The 22,174-nt window shown below is 40.0% G+C and overlaps 1 protein-coding gene across 1 annotated transcript in view; it reads left to right on the top strand.

Annotated features, from left to right (window-relative positions):
* NME7 (NME/NM23 family member 7) overlaps positions 1 to 20,651 on the top strand; it is a gene marked incomplete at both ends in the record, with an annotated part of 36,335 nt that extends 15,684 nt beyond the window's left edge. Inside the window, 4 exons of the mRNA XM_009877917.1 lie at positions 842 to 1,049; positions 4,328 to 4,433; positions 19,700 to 19,764; positions 20,583 to 20,651. Coding sequence (XP_009876219.1) covers positions 842 to 1,049; positions 4,328 to 4,433; positions 19,700 to 19,764; positions 20,583 to 20,651 — 448 coding nt within the window. The remainder of the gene's footprint in view (positions 1 to 841; positions 1,050 to 4,327; positions 4,434 to 19,699; positions 19,765 to 20,582) is intronic.
* Positions 20,652 to 22,174: the final 1,523 nt, after the last annotated feature.

The following is a 22,174-nucleotide window of genomic DNA, read 5'->3' as shown; positions in this document are numbered from 1 at the left end:
TGTAATTGTGTAAAGCTCTTTTTTTAAGATAGTAGTACAAAAATCATCGAGTCAGCTTTCTCCTTTGTTGAGTCTCTCTAGCCTGCATAGTGAAAAGGCAGACTTGTTGGTATTACATGTTTTACAAAGATATAGAATTATAGTTATAATGTTCTGGTTAGTTTTTTAATAGAAGGTTTGGGTTTCCAATTTGGGGGTTTATTTTCCATGTGAGTGAAGTGGTCAGGACAGGGGGCAGGCTGCTTCCAACAATCTCTTCCCTTGCTCAGATCCATCCCATTAAAATCAGTTGAATTCTGCTTATGCCAGGATGTGGTCGCCTTGTGGTTAAGTCTCCTCTCTCCTACAAACTATCCTAATCGTATTCTCCCTTCTCTCCCACTTTGGATTTTTTCTGGCCAAAATCCACAGGAGAGATCCACAGGGCAGCAGAGCAATCCATTCTGACAGCAGTGCTGAGCTTGTGTCAGTGGGGAGCACACACAGGTCATGTGTAAGAGTACTGACATCCTCCTGTGCAAAAGACACACACTTAGGAACCGTTCCTGTCAGACAAATGGTTAGCAGGGTCTCTTTGTCGGTACTGATCTTCTAAAACTCCTTTTGAAGTCTAACATACGCTGTGGTTTGAGTGAGTTTGTATTATCTGCTTCTCTTTCTACAACCATAATAAGAAGGGAATGTCTGTACAACCTCCTCCTCAAAGCAGAGCCAACTTCAAAGTTAGATCAGGTTGCTTGAGGCCTTGCCGAGTTGAGTTCTGAGCATCTGCACTGGGTCGTATGTTTTTGTTGGTTTTAATCTGCAGTGTGGATCACCATGTGCCATTTCCATTTTGCAGTGAGCTTCTCCATTTTATAACGAGTGGTCCCATTGTTGCTATGGAAATCTTAGGAGATGATGCAGTTTGTAAATGGAAAACATTACTGGGGCCAGCAAATTCTGCAGTGGCTCAGCCTGACGCACCAGACAGCATTAGAGCCAACTTTGGACATGATGGCCTAAGAAATGCAGCTCATGGCCCAGATTCAGTTGCTTCAGCTGCTCAAGTAAGTTTTTGACTGTTTGTTGACTGAGATTTATTTTTTTCTTTATCTGGTAACAGCTGGGTCAGGAATTCCTCATTTTTTCCCCCCACTTGAGTTCAGAACCATTTCGGATATTCTTCGTGGATCCTTTCTAGCATGGAAAAAGTAAACTGTCTGGACCCAGAAATCTTGTTTATCTCTGTCACAAAGGAGAACCTTGGGCACTTTGATCAGGAGAGCATGCCTGGTCATTTTTAATGTCTTCCATTCATCACAAACATTGAGTTATTTGCATAGTTTGTGTAATCAACCTGTAGCTCTCTGATGTTGGTCATAAAAAGAAAGGGATCAAACAGTTAAATCCTTTTGTGCCTCCCTGTGTTTTGCTTAGCCATTTTCTTCCACAGTCCTTGCTAGTCCTTTGCCTGCAGCCTACTTTCCTCTGCTGTTATTTTTCAGAATGAATAATTACGAAAACAGGCCATTTTGTAGGGCTTTGTATTTTGACAGGCAGTACAGTGGGCTTGGCTTTGAGATGTTTTGAGACTTTGGCTTTGAGGTTCTCTTTTGCTTTGTTTGCTGTGTGTCTTTCCTTGGTGCTAAAAAGTAGCTCTGGGACTGGGTGATACCAGCATGTCTGCACAATTGAGGTGACTATTTGTGTGCATTGTTGCGGGGCAGATATACTAAAAAATGATGATGAGAGTAAAGTTTACCTTACGATTGATCAGGATTGTGCTGTATTATCTTAGCTCTAGACCAGCGGGGAAAAGTTGCCAATTATTGCTTCCTTGATCTTGGTCTTTCCTCTGTTTAAATTGGAACAGCTGCAGTAGTGCAGCTAGAGAGAGACCTGCCCTGGAGTACCTAATAAGCTGCCAAATACCGTGTACTAGAGGGTACACGTAGAGATTCTATTCTGGTGGTGAGGGCGGCGTTGCTAAACCTCTTCTTCTGGCTGGCTGTGGGGCTGGGTGGTGTAGGGAGCCAACTGCAAAATGTGGACAGTTTTCCGCTGGTTAGGCACTTGTCGCGCTTCTGTGCACCGTGTTGGGGCTGCTGGATCCTCTCCGTGTGCTTCTGCTTTCGACAAGAAATCATTTGCTCTACTTCAAGTGTTTTTTCTGCTGGCAGACTTGATGAAGATGGTACGGAGTCAGAAAGAGTTTGGATGAGATTGATCTTTTCTGATAAAGGAGAATTATAGTCAGGAAAGTCTTTGTAGTTCTGGTTAAATAGCTAGATGTTGTTGTATATAAGGGTGAAAGTTTCTCTTTGTTCCTGTGTACTGCTGTGACAACTGTGCCAGCTTTTGAACCGAGAGTGTAGGAAAGAGTATCTATTAGCATAAAATTTTGATTAGAAGCAATGTATGCGCTTTGGCTTCAGTTTGTTTTTCTTTTTGCATTTCATTTTTTTTTGAAATGCTGTTTGAAGGCCCCATTCAGCAGCATCGTTTTTATGACTGTGGGATTATTTGGCTGAGCTTTCGCAGGTGTGTGCGTCTTTGTGGCTGTACTGATACCAATCTTCAATAAATCAACCAAAATTGTGAATTTAATACCCCCGTGCCTATTTTAATTTAGAAGGCTTAGTATTATATGGCTGTATAGCAGTTGCCGTGGAAACTAGTTGGCTGTACCTTGCCGAAGCTTTGCTGAAAAGAAAGAAATACAAGATAAAAGGATCTAAACGAACTCTTCTGAAAGAAAACTGAAGTCTCAACTTCATTTAATTAATGAGTTGTAAAAGAGTGGATTGTGGGGTTTTTTAGGGGGAGGGGGAAAGGGGCGTACATGACAAGTGGAATTATGCCTCTAGTATACTCTAAGCTGGTTATCCCTCTGCAGGCCAAATTTTGCAATTTCTTTAGATCAGGAATAAAGGCAAAGAAAAAGATTTTTCTTTCTAAGGCTCCACTTGGTTGTAGTTTGGCATTTCATTGTCCTAGCCCATCTACATTTTGTAGTTACTTTCCTTTTATGACTTCTAATAGATAAACCAAAATATTAAGTATTATAAATATTTTGCTGCTTTTTCCTGGCTACTTAGTTTAGCGTACACGTTAGTTAACAGAGTGGAACAAGGTCTTTGAAGCATGCAGTATTTTATCAGTAGAAGGATGTAAGAAATTAACCCTTTTGTCTCAGATATACCCACTTAAAATATTGATTATTTGCTAGGAGAAGAACAAAAACTATTTTCTCTTCTGTTGAAAGATCCATTAGTTTGAATCGTATAGTTGTTCAAGTAAGGATTGCAGGATTCATCAGTGCCATGAGCTAAAGACAGGGAGATAGCTAAGTCTAGTTCATCTGAATAGAGCTAGTAAAATAATGAGATGTTTCCGGGGAATGGCTGTTACACAGGAACAAATCAGATAGATTCGGTAGTAGTATTTCCCTTAAATAGAAATGTAATGATTTTCTTACTGAATTTGACCAGTGGGTCTGAAATGGAATCTGTGTGTTGAGCATTTTACTGATGTTAATTGGCAGACTCTGTAGCATGTCTGAATAAATGGTATGGAAAAAGTGTGAAGCTGGCAGCAAACAGTGGAAAAAAAACATCCCAGAGGAAAGAAACCTGGCTGCCAAGCTCGCCTCACTATGGTCTGAGACCCCAGCTATATGATACCTGAATAATGATGGTGGGAAGAAAGGAAGTGATTTGAGGCAAAGATCTTCTTTACATTCATACCAGAAATCACAACAACTGAGCTCATCAACTTCCATTCAGCAAGATAAAGAAATTAGTAATAGGATAAATAAGGCGTGAGGAGCAAATCAACAATTTTAGACAAAGTATAGTTGTTTAAGGCAAAAGAAAAAAATGTAAGCAAATGGGGTGCAGGTCAGTTTTGTGTGTGGGAAGAAAACATACTGAGAAATAGATGGTCATCACACTTTTGTCTATATAATAGAAAAGATGATGTGAAAAGAGGGAAGAAAAAAATATATGGAAAGGATACTGAGGAAGGAGTGAGAATTCAAAAAACTGGGAGCACCTCCGCTAAATGGTTGTGGCAGTAGCCCTGAATAGAAGTGGATTGCATTGCAGAAGTGATGAGGCATTACAAGAAATATTCAGATCATGTTTTTATTATTGTAGCAATGGTGCCAGAAAGGGAAAGATGTATTTTTGAGAATATTATAGGGAAAAAATATTTGTAGCACAAAACTGTATAATTAAGGTTTATTTTCTGTGACTATGGATACTTTGTATGTTGTTACTTATGATAAAAGCTGATGTACGCAGCTAGAACAATCTCACATGTATTCAATTACAATTGTTTTCAGGAGCTGGAGTTGTTCTTTCCCTCCAGTGGAGGTCGTGGACCAGCCAACAGTGCAAAATTCACAAACTGTACCTGTTGCATTATTAAGCCTCATGCAGTTAGTGAAGGTAAGCAATGTAGATGGCAGAGGTGAAAGCAATGCGTGCTTCATTGGATCTATGAGTCTTCCTGTACCTTTTTTTGAGAGAATGAGACTGTAAGAGCGCAGGATGTATTTCATAGTACATGCAAAAGTATGCAGATATATTGTCTTTCATACACCTTCAGTATTTCTCCAGTTTGGTTCCATGAAGAGTGCGTTGTGTGCTTTCCATGTGGATACTTGTTAATTTCAGAATAAGGGAGAGGTGAAAAAAAGATGGATAAAAATATATGTGAGATTTGATGAATCTTACTGTGACAGCTTGCCATGTGCCTGTGTGACCACCCCACACTCGTCTACTGGAGGTTAGCATCGGCACAGCAGAGTGGAAGCAGGACACCTGGCCATATTGCGGGGCCTTCCAATCATGCGGTAGTAACACGTTACTCCTCACAAACTCCTCACAAAGAGGGAGCTGTGCTGGTATGAACCTCCTCCGGCTGAATGTAGCAGGGATGGAAAGTGAAAAAGGCTTGTTTACTCTACGCAAGGGAACCAAAGACCTAAAGCGTTTTTTGGATTCTGTGATGCTTTTCGTGTTGGAGAATGCCCCTCGAACTCACCATATGAGTATTGCGAATTCTTAATGCCCAGCTGTTACCATGCAAAAATAGTCCCACTTTGAGTCCTATACTTAGATAGAGGAGCATGTGTAGGAGCAGTGAGTGCAGTAAAATATTTTGGCTATGGCACTGCAACAGTATTTTTGAGTGCAGAATAAATATTGCCATGTGAGAGCACTGAGGTTTTCCTTAGTAAGATGCAGAGCAGCGTTTTAATCACTTCACTGTGGATAGCTGAAATGGAAACAGTCAAAGTGGTCGTAGCAGTTTCCAGGCCTTTCACACCTCAAGTGGGATGTCTGGAGAGCTTGCTAAAAAAAAAAAAAAAAAAAAAAGGTTTTCATGTCACACTCACTGCTTATAATATACCTGTTATCTCTTTGAGGCCTTGCATGGTATCTGCTGCTGATATGTCTGCCATACAGCAAAGACAGGGTGATGTTCCTTTTACAGAGATGTGGGCAGCAGCTGGGACTAGGATCTTACCTAGCTAAACGTTTGCAGAGGACAAACTTTTCCATGGCAGGATTATTGGGGTCCTTAATTTGATTGTGGAAATACCAAAGTGGATGGATTGGGCTGTGCCTTCTTATACTTAAGATATAATTTCTATTACATATATACTCTCTCATCGTGAGCTCAGGTTGTCCCTTCCTACTTTTATTCTTAATTTCTGTAGATTTGATAGTGTCTTATCTGTTATTTTCTTTCTTTTTTTCTTGAACTACTCAGAATGTTTCTGAATTACCAAAGGACAAGTTCTGGCCCTGTTTGCACTCCTCTCTGGGAGCGTGAGTCTCTGGAGGAGGTGGGGATGGTGAGAAAGAAGTATCAGTATAGATAAACAGAAAATGTAAGTGTACACTCAGGTTTGCAATGTGAGCGCTAGAAAGACTGGACTGAAATTGAGCTTAATACCCACTGTATAGTCCTTTTTCTCACACCATGGAGGTCTGGAAAGGCAGACCATGGCTGCTAACAGAAACTAAAATTTGAGGGACAAAGTGTACCTTCTGTGAATATTCAGCATCCATACAGCTTTGATTACTGCCCTCAAACAGAATGGAGAAATTAAAACTGCGTTTTCTAAGTCAGCAAAGCGTTTTACTAATTTTTAACTGATAGTGAGAATGATAGAGTTCAGGAACTGGCTATGCTTTTAACTTACTAAGCTCTGTTTTCCTGCCTGTTTTCTCCAGTGTTACTTTGAACGTTTTAAAAGCCACACGTACTGCATCTCTTAAAGAGACTGAGGAGTTGTTACAGAAATCTGGCTTCTGATGGGGAGCTGGGCTTAGGGGAGAGAAGAGTGGCTGGGTGGTGGCCTCCCCCTTTAACTGAGAGCACTGGTGTGGCTTCATATTGCAACTGGGCTGGTTCCAGTCTGCAGTTTGAGGCGAGGTGAACCCTTATTCACAAGGGCTGCAAGGAACTCTCCCACATCAAGGCAATGGGCCAGGAGTGTCGCAGAGGAGAGGATCTGGCTTACTTAGCCTGTCCTCTTCTGTCTTCCTTAGTCTTTCTTGTATTCTTCTTCAGCCTATTTTTGAGTAACAACAAAAATATCACTGAGTGGCATCTCTTTTGGTACACTTGGTCTTTTTATAAAGCACTTTGCATCATCGCTGTTGGAAGAATCATGTGCAACAGGGCAGAGAGCTGTGTGCTAGCTTTGCAATGTGTTTTGGAAGTCTTAATTCTGATATTATTGTCTTCTGATTAAGCTGCCTGTTTTAAAGTTGAAGGAACTTAGTCTTTGTCTCCTATAGATTTTAAAGCTGTTAAAGTTTTGAGTGTGCTCTGTGGCAGTGGCAGATTTTCTTTACAGAAATTCTGCCATCCCTCCTTCCCTGTGTGAAGTGTTGTAGAGTCAGGGGATAGCATGCTGGAAGAGTTTGGGGACACGAAAGAATCTGCTCAGGAGAACTCCCTGTCTGAAACAGGCAGACAAGAAGGGAGAAGCCCAGCTTTAGGGATTAGAGAGCAGAGACATGGCAGCAGAGCAAGTTGGCCCCATGGATTGTGCATCTGTAAGTAGAAGTGTGAGAAAGGAAAGGCTGACCTATTTGGGCTCTGTGATCCACAACACAGCGGGGAGGTCCTGCTCATCTCTGCTCCCTTTTAACAGCCCTTAGCATCTGTGTTCAGCCACAGCTGAGACATTCCGGTTATGCCAGCAACGTCTCCTGTATCTCAGTTAAAGTAAGTGCTATAGCAACTAGTGAGCTGCCCTTTTGGTAAAATTGCATGCAGGAGACTGAGTGGTCTTAAAAGTAAGCAACTTTTCTACTGCCAACAGCAGTGTTTCTAGCTGTGGCTGTCTACCCTGATGTTTCTCGGGGGGAGAATGTTAGGTGGAAACACAGCAGCTGGAGAGGGAAGGAAATCCTGTGTGACCATCAGTGTGAAAAGGTGGATTGGCACAGACATGGATGGGAATTTATGTGGGTCAAAGCAGCATAGCTTCCTATGCATTGCAGATTTGATTTGTGCTCCATGAATTTTCAGTATTGAGTATCTAAAAATAAACCTTTTTGCCATTTCTGTGCACTGCTGAGGCTTTGAACTTGATTATCTTATTACCATGAATATCATGTTCTCATTACATATTTACAGTTCTCTGAAGTTTCAGTGACATACTGGAGCTTATATGGAGCTTTTGTCTTTATTTTTGCAGAAAATTTTGAATTAAATTTTGCTTTCCAGTCCTTTTTCTCCAGAGTCTGTCGCATAGCTGATTCTTAGAAGGAGAAAATCTTCTCTTTTTCCATCCTGGAAGATGGTTTGCTTGACCGCAGCTGTAAGCTAGAAGGATTGCTGTCAAAAGGCTGGATCTAGTCTCTACTTTACGCTGGTTAATTCTCGGACAGAGTCCTTTATTAGAGCCTGACTTGGATTACCGTAGAAGGTCTATAGGGTTCCTGTCCAGCAACAGAGCAATGGAAAATCACTGCTGGTTTTATCTCTGGCCTTGCTGACCCTCTCCCGACAGACGTGCAGCAACATCTGTTGCTAAGCAGCGGCAGCAGCGCAGCCCGACCACCTGCAGCAGGACCTGGCGCGATGCTCGCGCGTGTGACCCGTCCCGTATAAGCGAGAGTGCCCAAAGTGCCTGCCAGGCTGCAGAGGAACCCCGGGGCCTCATAAAGGGTGTCTGGGGAGTTATGCAGAGTTTTAACTTCAGCTGTCAAGGGTGCTGGTAATGTTGGAGGGGTGGTATCGCTGGCCCTCTAGGAACGTGTGTCACGTGTGCTTCTTCAAGAGGTGAGGCAATAGGCATTTTGTCAGACCGGTGTCAGCATAACGTCTTCTGTGGAGGGTCAGAGGTGGGAAACCAGCTGGGAAGGCCATTGAAGGCAACATAGACCAGTGCTCCCTATGAGACTGCTTTTAGTTCATTCTCTAGTGGCTCCTCTCGGTGGAGCTGAAGCACTTCCCTGGCCAACGGGGAAGTTGGCAGTGGTGAGCTGGTTGTATTTTAACTCTGAAAAAGATTTGTGAGAGCAGTCCAATTCGTCTTTATTAGCAGCTGAAAGAATACAAAGGCAACTTGATGCTACTCCATGCAGACTTGATCTAACCAGGGCTGTGTCAGGGAGACATGGTGTGGTTTGACCCCTCTTTGAGTTGTCTTTTAGCCTCCTCCTCTTCTCCTGAGACCAGTTTTCAGTTGAGGAGGATGGTAACTAGTAAGTGCAGCTCCTCCGTACTTTGAGTTGGATTATAGGATTTAATTGTGTAATAACTGAAGAGTTTTAATGTGGATCTGTATTCTGCAATCCGTTGCTTCTTGTGGTTGGAGCATCCTGATAATTCAGATACAAGGTCACAGTTGCAATCATTTAGACATTCTCTTCTTGTAATTGCCCTCATTTTATTAGATCTGGAGGTTAGCAGTAGTGCTCAGAAGGCAAAATTGTAAATGTACCAAAATGGATGAACTCCAGTTTAATGCCCTGAGGACAGTTATGACTCAACTGTTTTATCAGCAGAAATAGCACCTTGTAGTTCACTGTGTGGGATTAACTTTAATATATTTATGTGTAACAGTTTTGTCATGTTTGCTGTAGGAATTAGAATTTGGTATTTCATCACTGGTTTAAAGCTTCTTTGATGTGACTTTACTTAGTTACTTTGAAAAATGAGCAAGGAACAATTGATGAAAGTAATAATGATCAGGCTATAAAGGCTAAGGTCAGAAGTTTGTTTTATTTCACAATTTGTACTTAGGTTACAGCACAGAGCTTGAGAGGTGAAATCCTGCCCTCCTTTTCTGCCCTCCCAAGCTGAGACAGGGGTTCTTCTAAAATTAGATTTTGCCAAAACCAAATTTGGGGCTAGAACTGTGCCACGAACTTTAAAAACAGAAGTTGTAATTGAAAAAGTATTTCCTTGCTCCAGCAATAAGGACAGTAGTTCAATCTCAAGCAGGTAGAGAAGCAGGGTTAATTTATGTAGGATCTCGGATGAAATTATATCACAAGAGAGAGTGGTGGAGAGAAGGACTAAAATCCAGCATTTTAGTAGATTATATGTCTGACTGCAAGAGCTGTTCTTGGCACGCAATATACTTGTTGCTCTTAGAAAGAGAGAAAACATCACTGTGAGAATGCCCATTTGACCTCTGTAGTGTGCTAAGTATAGTTACATATATGTAGTCAGGAAAGGAGATAAGCTCGAAAGGAAAAAGAGAATGGGCATAGAAGAGATTCAAATCTGTCATCATTCACAGGTCTAGGTATCTATATTATTGTTTGTTATCGCAATGATTTGTATTCATTAGATAAGATTTTTAAAAATTGTAAACAAACTCTGGAAAATGTGCTTGGTTCTTTTTCACCTGGTGTTTTTATACATAAATTTATTTTGATTTTCACGACACTTAGAAGTAGAACAAGGTGTTTTGAAAAGCTATTTTCTCATACTTGAGAAAAAATGGGGAAAGCAATTTTCTCATAAGTAATCTAAAAGTATGTCTTCTGTCTGTGGTAAGTATTCATAATAGGTGAAACACAGACGCTGTGGACTTCACCTCATCATAGGCAGAACTTTTCTTTGTGTCTCGTCTGCAAGGTTGAGTACTAAAGGGCATCAATGATAGCCTTAGCACGCTTAACAGAAGTCTGAAAGGAATTATTTGAAGATAGAATCTGGAAATGGAAAAAAAAAGGTGGGACAATCACAAGTCTTTGCAGATGCTTCAAAGTACAGTGGATCATTTCAGATGAGACCTTTGGATATTCCCACATGCAATATGGCAATCTTAATGCTGCAATCATGTGAAAACTACCTAGTAAAGCACTATACTTCTACATGAAGGTATTGGTTGCAAACGGATTTGCCCAGACAGAAGATGTATTTATGCAAAATTAAATGCACTTTCTTTCTTATGTATCTTTGAATGTATTTTATATAGGGTGTTGGAGTGTTTGGTGATGTCTGGTAGCGCTGGGAGTTTGTTTGTTTGTTTGATTTTTTTTTCTCTATAGAGAAGCAAGGAAAAAGTGATTAAAATAAAAGCAACCTACTTTAACATTTTATCACTTTTTTTAGAGAAAAATTAGCTTCCACAAAACTAGTAGTCCATCTGCTTCCATCTGTGGTTTAAGCTCTCTGCTGTAGTTGTAATGATGGATATTGCTTGCCTGGGATGTTTGGTTTTGAAGCCAAACATATGTTGTTCCTGCATAAAGTTTTAGCAGCTTGACACTGGATTCCCAACTTGGGCTGACTCTAGATTTCAGTGGCTAGTGGGGAAGTGACATTTGTTTTTCCAAAGTATGAAAAGTGTATTTTGCATTTGAATTGATTAAGGAAAAAGGGAGGTGAACTGAATCTGGAAATCCATTCTGGTAGCTTGAGACTGGAAGGAGGAGATAGACTTCAATGAAAAAAACAGGCCAAATGTCACACCAAATATCTGCTGAAGGTTTTAAGTATCCTACTACTGGAAGGAGTGTTTCACAGTAGTGTTCAGTAGACTTATGTTAGGGGTGCTTCTGTTGCCGAAAATCATCTCTGCAAGGGCAATGGTGTTAAAAAAATAAAATACTAGGAATGAGTGCTTGGGATATGGGGATTTTAATCCCTAAAGTAATAAAGAGTGGCCTGTGGAATTTCAGGCTGATGAAACGTCTTTCATTACAGGGAGACTGATGAATCAAGAGTCTGTAATTTCATTTAAACTACTTAGGTAGTGATGATATTATGGATGTTTACCAGCATGTCTTTTTTGAAGGAAAATATGCTTTGCTGATATCTGAATTCTCTAAGGAAGATAAAGGAAGGTGAAACAGAGCCAGATAAGTCTAATTCATTTGAATATCAGTGCCTTTTGCAAAATCCCTTTGAAAAATTTTCCTTTAGGGAAGTAATTCCTGTGTTTACGTCTGTGCAACATAGGCTCCTGCATAGCGTTAAATGTGTTCCTGAACATTGAACTGGACACGAGCATATCAAATTAAAAGGGCTTTGCAAGTGAAGTCTTGCCACCCATCCTTGGGCCAGTTCTTGTCAAGATTTTCATTAATGACTCAAATAGGGAAGGACAGAGGATGCTTGCAGTGATTGCACATGGTACCAAGCACCTGCTACGGTTTTGGAGGATATAATTAGAATTCAGAACATCCCGAGAACAGCAGAAGCAAAGAAGAAGAAACTGAATATAAAAATCTGCACAGCACTGCCATGGAGGAGGGAAAATAGATGCACAAATATAAAATAGATTAGAACTGGCAAAGTATCAGTGAAGTCTGTAGAGAAATGGTTAGAGTAATGATACAAGCATAGCCAGTGTTCACAATGTTGCAGACGTTGTTTAAACTTTTTCTTCTTTCTGTCACTAGTTCTGCTCAGTGCTGGTGAGAACACAACCTGTGTACCGCGTTCAGTTTCTGGGCACTCTGTACCGAAAGTAACGTATTCAACTGAGAGCAAAACGAAAAAGAGATTTGGCCAATGAAAACTTGGTGGAAATTTGAAGGGTTTCATTTGCATTACCTGAGATGAAGAGAGGGATATACAAGTTTCTATTTAAATTTAGAAAATATGTTCGTATTTACTAATTTAGATGAAATTAATTTTAAAATACGCACTAAGGAAATCTTAATAGTATATCACTGGCCTGATGTCTGGAGTTGTAATGGAACCTTTGTTACCAAAAGTTTTTGAGAGCATTTTAGAAAATTTTTTTAAAAATGAAACCATGCATAGTTTAACTTCACTGTACCTTGACGTAAAAGATAAATATCTTGAAGTCTCTTCTCTTACTACCCTTTTCTATTCAGAATGTAGGGAGAAAGGCAAGGTGTTGGTATGAAAAGAGCCAAGATAGAATGTGGGAATATGTGACGGTCTTTTACCAAGTAAAAAAAAAATGATAGAGCTTATAGTGTATTTACTATTGATGTGGGACAGTAAGTTGGCAAACCTTCCACAGGAAGGAGAATATTAAATTAGTGAAGGCTGGAGCAGATTATAGAGGATCTCTTGAGGGTTTTGATCTCCAGAGTTAAGTTAATTGACAGTGCAATAGTAGATTAAAATTATTGTTTATAATTATGGGCTAATGCACATTACAAGGCATAATTTTAGCCATTTTCTTTCTATAACTCTAACTATTCATGAAAACTTCAATACACAGTGTTTAATAGAGATAACAGGCAAAAGGAAGAAATATTATTAAGCATACAAGTGGTTTGAATTATGGTACTGAGCACCATCGTATAATCTAGTGGTACAGCCTTAATTATAACATCATGTTTAGTTTTGTTCTTACTCAAAAGATAAGCAAAGTAAGTGAAAATCATTATAGCCATAGAAGCATTCTAGTGGACAAAGCAATTGACCATATTCTTTTTGTAGAATCATAGAAGGCATAGGAGCGGGACCCTTAGAGGTCATCTAGTCCAACCCTCTTGCGGTGAGCAGGGACATCTTTAACCAGCTCAGTTTGCTCAGAGCCCAATCAAGCCTGACCTGGAATGTCTCTGGGGATGGGGCTTCCACCACCTCTCTGGGCAGGGTCCAACAGGTCAATGACTTTCTTGTGCTGAGGACTCCAGAGCTGGACACAGTACTCCAGGTCTCACTAGAGCAGAGTAGAGGTGCAAAATCACCTCCCTCCACCTGCTGGCCACACTTCTGATGCAGCCCAGGGTGTGATTTCCTTTCTGGGCTGTGAGTGCACGTTGCTGGCTCTCGTCCAGCTTTTTATCCACCAGAGCCCCCAAGCCCTTCTCAGCAGGGCGGCTCTCAATAGTGTTCATAGTGATAGAATCCAAGATTTTTAGTTATTCCTCAATTCTCTCTAGGCAGTGTGCTAAAGAACAACCTTAAGAAGTTTGAAGTGCAGCTTTATAGATATTTATGAAGAACTCTATGGGCACTGCAGCACTGGTGAAAATCTTTACAAACAATATTAATTTTAAATTACTAAAAGGGTGGAGACAAAAGATATCACCTCTGTGCTGCTGATATTCTGGAGAAGAGAAGTTGGCATTTTGCTAGCAGAAGAAAATTTATGCATACAGACAGTAAATCTTAGGGGACCATGAAACCAAAACAGCTGAGTGTTTGACGTGACTGAGAATGGGGACCAATAGAAAGATTCAAAGCGGGTGGAAGGTTCAAAGGCTTAATCCCAGCTGCAGCTTTCTAAACTGCTATGAACAAGGCAAGAGCACATTTCTGAATCCCAGACAGGGCATTAAGACACAAAATGATGAAAACCTGTAAGGAAAAAAATCCCTGTTCTGGGAGTTCTTGCATGGGAACAGATGGGAAGGGTCACACTTAAAATTCAGCTACAAAAACCCGTACAGAAATTCAAGTCAGAGATCACAGCCATGCTAAAGAAAGTGTCCAGCAGTTCGGATGTGCAATGTGTGCCATTTGAGAGGGGAATTGAGAAAAGAAAGATGTAAGAAGGAAAGATCAATATCTTTGCAACAGTTAAGCTGCACTCAAACCAAAGGCTGTATGTTTACAAAAGAAACTTGGAAAGGCTTTCATTGTTCTTGTGGTAAGAGAAAGCTTAAAAATTACCTTTTTTTTTTTCTTTTTACTTCATTCTTTTAAGTTGTTAGTTTTCTTGTCCTCCTTTAGCACATCCACTCTGATTTCCATTCTTTTTTTTCCATTCCACTTTGTATTCACGGATGAGATAAACCTCCAAGTTCTAAGGAAATTGGCCAATGTAGTTTTCAAGCTACTCTCCATGACATTTGAAAAGTCAGACAGGTGAAGTCCCTGGTGACTTGAGGAAGGGAGATGTTACACACATTTTTAAAAAGGGTAGAAAGGTGGATCTCAGGAACTATCAACCTGTCAGCTTCACCTCTGTGCCTGGCAAGATCGTGGAGCAGATCCTCCTAAAAGCTCTACTAAGGCACATGGAGGACAGAGAGGTGATTCAAGACAGCCAACATGGCTTCACCAAGGGCAAGTCCTGCCTGACCAACCTAGTGGCTTTCTACAATGGAGTGACAGCATTAGTGGACAAGGGAAGAGGAGTAGATACCATGTATGTGGACTTCTCCAAGGCCTTTGACAAAGTCTCCCACAACATCCTTCTCTCTAATTTTCAGACATATGGATTTGATGGGTGGAGTGTTCGGTGGATTAGGAATTGGTTGGATAGTCTCACCCAGAGAGTGTCAGTGGCTTGATGTCCAGATGGAAACGGGTGACAAATGGTGTCCCTCAGGGGTATGTGCTGGGACCAGTGGTGTTTAACATCTTCGTCAATAATATAGACAGTGGAATTGAGTGCTCCCTCATCAAGTTTGAAGATGACACCAAGCTGAGTGGTGTGGTTGACATGCCAGAGGGACCTGGATAAGCTGGAGAAGTGGGCTCATTTGAACCTCATGTGGTTCAACGAGGCCAAGTGTAGGATCCTGCACCTGGGTTGGGGCAATCCTCTTTATCAGTACAGGCTGGGGGATGATGTGATAGAGATCAGCTGTGTGGAAAAGGATTTGAAGGTACTGATGGAAGAAAAGCTGGACATGAGCCAACAATGTGCACTCACAGCCCAGAAGGGAGACCTTACAGTAGCCTTCTGGTCTTTTAAGGGGGCCTATAAGAAAGATGGGGGCAATCATTTAGCAGGGCTTGTTGCAAGAGGACAGGGGATAATAGTTTTAAACTAGGAGAGGGTAGATTTAGGCTAGATATAAAGAAGAAATTTTTTACAATTAAGGAGTTGAAACACTGGAACAGGTTGCCCAGACAAGTAGAAGAAGCCTTGGAGGTATTGAAGGTCAGGCTGGATGGGGCTCTAAGCAACCTGATCTAGTTAAAGATGTCCCTGCTCAATGCAGGGAGTTTGGACTAGATGACCTTTAAAGGTCCCTTCCATCCCCAAACATTTCAAGATTATCTCAGCATTTCCTCGCATATTCCTTTTTATCTTCTCTCTGCATCTGCTTGTCTTTTTTCCCCCTCATGATTAGGCTGGGGGGCTTTTGAGCTCCCCTTGCCCTCTCTGTTGGCCCAGTGTGTGTCGCTCAGAAGCCCTGCTGTCCCTCTGCTGCTCATTTCTTTATGCTGCAGAGTACACATACAAAAATGACAGGATATCCTTTCTCATACAGAGCACAGCAAGACTGGTAGGTCAGTAGCTGCAGATTATCACTATGGCCAAACTTTTGGGGAGTCTAATGATGGTCTGTTCATGTTGCATAGTAAGAATGCCTAGAGTTGTATTATTTCTAAGTAGAAAAAGCTCTCTTCGTTAAGAAATGTATAAACCTTCAGGGGATAGGTTGATCAACTCATGGGAAAAAGTGTACTTTTTGGGAAGGGTGTCTGTCAGGTTCCTACTGCACAATGTTTTGCGTTGTTGTCTGAAAGAAAAATTAGTGAGAATTTCCACTGAAATACATTGCAGGAGGGCCCTGTTCTGAGTCGTGCTTTTTGCTCTTTTGAAATTCAAAATGGGTTTTGCTCAGAGTCAAGCCTGCTCATGATACTCGGGAGTTATGGGACAGGACCTTAATGCCTGACAATTAGAAATCAAGTAATTTCATTATCCTGCGAAGCAAATTTTCTTTTTAAAATGTCAAAAATATATATTAAATGAAATTGCTACTTACAGGTAGTGATACTTTAAGCATCAGGTACCAGTTACTTCTAGAAAAGTGTTACTGGGTTAGGTGGATCTCATCAGTCACGGCAGTTTGTGTATTCCTGTCAAAAAACTGTTGTTGTTCAAGCAGAATTATTTTTAATTATTGGAAGAATATTTAAAAAAATATATTTAGAGGTTGAGATGAGGAAGCTAGTTCTTGACTTGCTTTGAAGGCAGTCTGCTGTCTTGCCTAACAAGCTTTTAACAGTGGAATGGTTAAATTGGGAAACAGACAAAGAACAAAGGGAAGAAGACGTAACATCTTTAGTCATAGATCAGATGGTTCCTAGTGCACCAGGACTGAAAAGTCCCAGTAACACAGCTCTTAAATCCTATTAATTAAAGTGCTGTTAGTTTAAAAGTGTCTTTCATGAACTCTTTTATTTTATTCCAGTCTGTAATTCTGCACACAGCTGTAACGTTTTTCAGTCTGATGTCTTCTCTGCTATTTCATGTTTCTTACTGAAGTACAATGTTCAAATACTGTGTGTTGTAAAGCAATAAATTTTAAAAGATCAATGTAACTGATGAGGTCTTGGTGCCTTACAGTTTCATCTGATTAAAATATGTTGGAAGATTACCTGTCCTCTATTAGATGCGTAGTAACATAATGCTGCCTAGGAGACATAAAGCATGTGCATGCTCTCTCTCTCTGCTCTCATATTTGTTAGGATTAGTACTAAATTCCCCCGGTTGTATTTAATAATGCTTGTGATTCTTTTGGGCTTTGTGACTGGAAATTCATCATAACTGGTGCCTAATCTGCAGCTTTGATTTAGGTTCTTACTGTAATCACATTTTAAACTTGCGCTGGCCCTGTTTGAAAGGTCCTTAAAAAGTTGTTTTTTCACTACAGATCTGGATTTTAAAGTTGAAAATAAATTGTTGAAAGCTGCTGAAATGGCACTCTAATTAGTTCTTCTTTTCCTCAGCCTTACCTGCCCACAAGGGAGAGGACACGACCCAATTCAGCCACGCTACTGGCTGAAAGCCTGAAACAGATCCCAAGCTGAGCCTTGAGCTTCCACTTTTCTGTTACTTGGGGATTGCCTCTATCCTTTTTGTTTCTATTCTGGTTCAGGTAGAATTTGAAAGGGAAAGTGTCCCTAGGAGAAGTGATACGTATATTGCCTAAACTGGGGTAAGGGAGGCCAAGTCACTGGATTTGTAGATCTGTGCTGCCGCTGGCAACTCAGTTCCCACACCTGGGAATGTTTGCTCTGCAAATGTAAATGAAATGCCTCTTTCTCCAGGCACTTTAAATTTTTTTCACCAAGACATCTATCTGTGTACAACAGTGACTAATTTTCTTGATTAAACCTTTTGAGTGTTGCAGGGTGCTCTGTTGCTCCGATGAGTGAAAGTGAACTCATGAATACAACATTGAGGAAAATCTTGATAGGTTTATCACAGTTAATTATTAAACAAACCTTATGTTAAAGACCTTCCTGCTTTGATTTCTATTGTTAAAGGAGCATATCTCCTCTCTACAGAGATCTTAATGAGCTCACTAAAGAAACAGCCCAGAAGCCCAGAATATTTGAATCCTACTTTATTTGTCCAAAACATGTATTTTGCTTACAACTCATAAAAATGCTAAGGACAAGCGTTCTCTAGATCCCCATAGCGCCCTGGAACCTGATACCTGATGAGTATGTTAAGTAGATCCATGCTGGCTGTGAAGGCCTTTCCAAGTGGCCCATTCTGCACCGAGAAAGTATAGAATGGAGATCTGTGATGCGAAGCAGCTTTCTCGTACCAAGGTAGCCTTGGCCCTGCAAGCGGTAACTGCCATTTGTCTGCCACTGCCCTTTCTTCCCTCTTTGGTTTCTTGTGAAGCAGTGGCTGTTGACTGGAGTATTGGCTCTGAAAATCAAGAATAAGGAAACGTGTCACAGATTATCTATCTATCTATCTATCTATCTATCTATCTATCTATCTATCTCCAGTCTCTTAATATCTTTATAAACTGGCCATTCAGCTCTGAAGTCAAGACTGTAAGCTGGCTGCCTCAGTGGAACCTCTGTGTGGACGCCTCTGAGCTGCTCAGCCTTTCCAGCAGCGTGAACACAAAGAAGCTAGCAGTCTGGTTTCTCTCTCCAACAGGGTCTTCTGTTTCCTGAGCCCACATTTTCAAGTGCCGTTCATTTTGCTGCTGCTATTATTATTTTTTTTTTCACCTTGAAAGAAAAGGGGAAATATGTTTTCCTGATTTCACCAGGGTGTTAGAAGGAGACTTTTATCAGTGCTAGCGAGCCATGTTGTAAGAGTATAGTGGGATGGCAGGAACCACACCTGCCTCTACTTGTTTCTGTGTTCTGTTAGCTTAAGGAGCTGCATGGACATTTTAATTTGTAAATAAAGTTTTTGAAAGCCCTTCAAATGTCTGTCTCATTTCCTCAGAGTTTCCACTGACCTTTTAATGTGGTAGGAAGCTCATCAATCCTATGCCACAGGTATTAGCAGATTGTGTACAATTTAGGTCTCGAGCAGGCTAGAACTTAGATACTGGATGTGGTTTAGTCTCATCTACTAAATTTACACTGTGCTAAAAAATCCTGCAATTTAAAGATTAGTTAATAGAAGGATTTAATGAGCAGGAGTCAAATCCTGCTGTCGTCGTTCCTTACACGGTATTCTCATATGATGAATTCTACTCTGAATAAATATCCAGAACTGTGTGATTTGTCACAAGTTGTACTAGAAGACAAGCGTTTATGCTCTTTAAAAACAGCGATTCTGTGGAATTCACACAGCACACTGTGCTTGGCTGACAAAATGTTTCAAATGGCCTGATCTTGTAAGTAAAGGCAAATCTAAAACGCACATTCAGTGAAAAATCAGTGGTTCTTGTTCTCAACAGTTTAGTGTTTTGTTTTACAACGTCATTCAGTCTTTAAGGATGGATTCTGGAGGGAATAAAGCAAGAAGGACAATTAGCAATAACATATTTGTGAGTTGCAAACTTAGAAGCAGTAGATTGTGTTGTACTAATGTTGTGGGTTTTTTCCCATAGAAGATATGAACTTTTGTGTTTGTTTATTTGGGTTATTGATTATGATCCTGCATTGTTTCTAGCTTAAAGTAGGACCCTCACTCTGGTGAACACTGTATAAAAAGAGCAAAATAGACAGCCTGTACCCTGAATTGGTTACTGTTTAAGCACCAGTATTGCCATTAGAACTTAATTAAAAACATAAATCTTGACTTTGAAACAACTTGCTTGAAGCAATTGCATAAGCAATGTTATGCAGTTTATCTGAGAAAAGCAAAGATTTCACTAATTACCTTTTTTTTTTTTTTGGTAGATACTCTTTTCAGCAGCTGCATGGAGTATAGTTGTATGAAATCACCAGCACATCATTTTAGGTAGAACATAGAGTGTGCGAACTTAGCTGTGCTCTCTGCTTCCTCTCACAGCATTACACAAACATTTTTCTTGGTTTGAAAATAAGTGGTATATTGGCATAAATACCTTCCAGTTGTAAATTCTGCTTTTTGAAATTGAATTCTCTCTTTTGTGTGTTTCTTCAGGGCTAGCTGGAAAGATTATAAAAGCCATCATCAATGAAGGATTTCAGATCTCAGCTTTGCAGATGGTAAGTTTGCTTTTATGTATGTTTTCCTGACGAACAGAACTTGGAGAAGTGCCGTGTGTGCCTCACAACAATGCGCAGGTGTTTTCCTGCAGTATAAAACCCCTGTGCAGACTGCGTAGCAACGTTTTGGGATCAACATAGTCCTTGTGATATTTGTGTTTTATTATTTGATCAGCTTATCTGTTTCTCATTGCTGGGTGACCTTGAGCCAAGACACTTTACCTCTCTGTATCTTGGTTTCCCTCTAGTTAGAAGGGAGATAACGATATCTGTCTCTTCGGGAGAAACTTCAGATATCTTTACAAAGTAATAGCTAAGAGGAGAGAAATCAGTGTTAATATCCTTCCTTGTTTTTTAATATTCAGTATTAATTTAGGGGGAGGTTTTTAAAGATAGTTAAAAGATTTTGACACTCTGATCATCCTCAGCAGTTAAAGGAAACTTGGCACAGAAATCGTTCCCAAGAGTAGTCCTGTAAGTCCTGCCTTTTGGTTTTTGTGACAGTCTCAAGATCTGAAATTCCCCTAGGATGCAAATCCTCACCACAAATGAAGAATAGCCCTGTTCCTCTACTATGCAACGAACAGATCTTCTTGCATATCATAGTGGCATCAGCCAACACTATTTGTATTTAAAGTGGAAGAAGATACTGTGTGCTATGTTGCCTGGAGCATCGATGGCTAAGTTGTTGACAAACGTCATTCCTTTACCTAGTGAAAGTTAAGGAATATTCTGAATGTTTGCCAGTTAAGAAAGGGTACCTGTCTTTTTTGTTGTTGTTGTTTGAGGCAGACTGGCTAACACTTTTGTTTTCTCAGTTCAACATGGAGCGTGCAAATGTGGAAGAATTTTATGAGATTTACAAAGGTGTCGTTGCTGAATATGTGGTAAGCTTAAGTTTGAAAAGAATGTGTTTAAAATATGATTAAACAAGGAAGCAATCACATCTTTTGGGGGATTGTGATAGGATTTCTGTTAGGAACTGGGTATTGACCACTTGTAGCTTGTTCTTAAATAAACTAATTCATCTTGAAAATGTTATAAGAAAGGAGCGCCTTTATGAGAATCGTTCTGCCAAGGAATTTGTAAATTACAACAGAATAAAAAAACCCAAGCCCTTGCATAAGTTATTTTATTGCAGTAGAACTATGTGAATGTGTCACATGTTTGTTTGGTTTGATGTTGCAATAGTGGCTTGGACCAGAATATATATTTATTATTTTGTTTACAATAGGGCTGCTGTATTTGAACGCTTTCCTAATGACATTTTGAGCTATTCTTAAGTTGATTGATCTGGCTTTTGTGGATTTTCAGAAAATTTAACAAGTTTAAAATATACTGTAAACCCAGTGAGCATCTAAGACTCTAAATATTATTATGCCTTGTTTTACTGTCACATGAAATTTCCTGACTGCAGAAGGAGCAATGGGAATACAAAAAGATGAGTTTGCATTTCTGTATCACTTTGTCAGAGGATTTTGTTTTGTTTTATAAATTGTAATGAGTTTAGTTTCACTGCCATGCTATGTATTATGCAAATTATCCTTAACTTTTAAAAGGTTAAATTATTTTCTTCACAGTTACTAATACTACTCCAGACAGTTACTCATATTACTCTACCAATGACATTTTTAGTTACTTTTTTTATCGCCTTTACTATTGTTTAGTCTACTTAAACAGAGTTTGTAGATTTGTCTTTAAGTAGGTTAGGAGTACTGTTAGTTCACTCTCAGACTGGAGAACACACTTAAAATCTCATGTGATAACACTATTTTTGACAAGGACTGAAGAAGATTGGACAGGCAGACTTACATGTACTTAGCAGAATTAAAATATGGTAAAATCTGACAAGTATTTCAGGGCCTAAAGAATCTCATGGTACTGCGATAGTCTTTGCTTTGAACGAAATTGGAAATTCTGTACCATCTTCTGTATGATCTCTGGCCCCCTAATAAGCTGCAAATTTTAGTTAAGTAATGCAATTGGAGAGGAACTCAGAAGGCAAAGTGACATTTGAACAGGAAAAGTCAATAAAGAAGATATGTTTTAGATAGGATTTGAAGAAAAGTGAAAATCTAGGGCTCTGTCCTGCAAGCCATATGTGCTGGATGCATTCAGTTGAAATTAAATTAAATTAATATCTCTCCGCAGTCAGGATCTTTGTGAAACAGAAATATGTGGGAAAGCTAATCATGATGGTAAAGTTGCAGAAGAAAGAATATGACCTCTTATATCTGTGACTCAGAACCTTCTGCTTTGATTCAAACTTTATTTACCATTCCAAAATAACTCTTGATATCCAGAAATCCTTTTCAAAAACTGTATTCCATTTCTTCTGGTTACCTCTTAGCAGTGAGATAAAGGCTTGACATTGTACATAAAGCACTTCACAGAATCACAGAATGTCAGG

This window comes from Apaloderma vittatum, unplaced genomic scaffold (genome assembly GCF_000703405.1).
Source record: "Apaloderma vittatum isolate BGI_N311 unplaced genomic scaffold, ASM70340v1 scaffold11, whole genome shotgun sequence".
Taxonomy (NCBI): Eukaryota; Metazoa; Chordata; class Aves; order Trogoniformes; family Trogonidae; genus Apaloderma; species Apaloderma vittatum.
The sequence above is the reverse complement of the archived record's forward strand: the minus strand, read 5'-3'. Positions and strand labels throughout refer to the sequence as shown.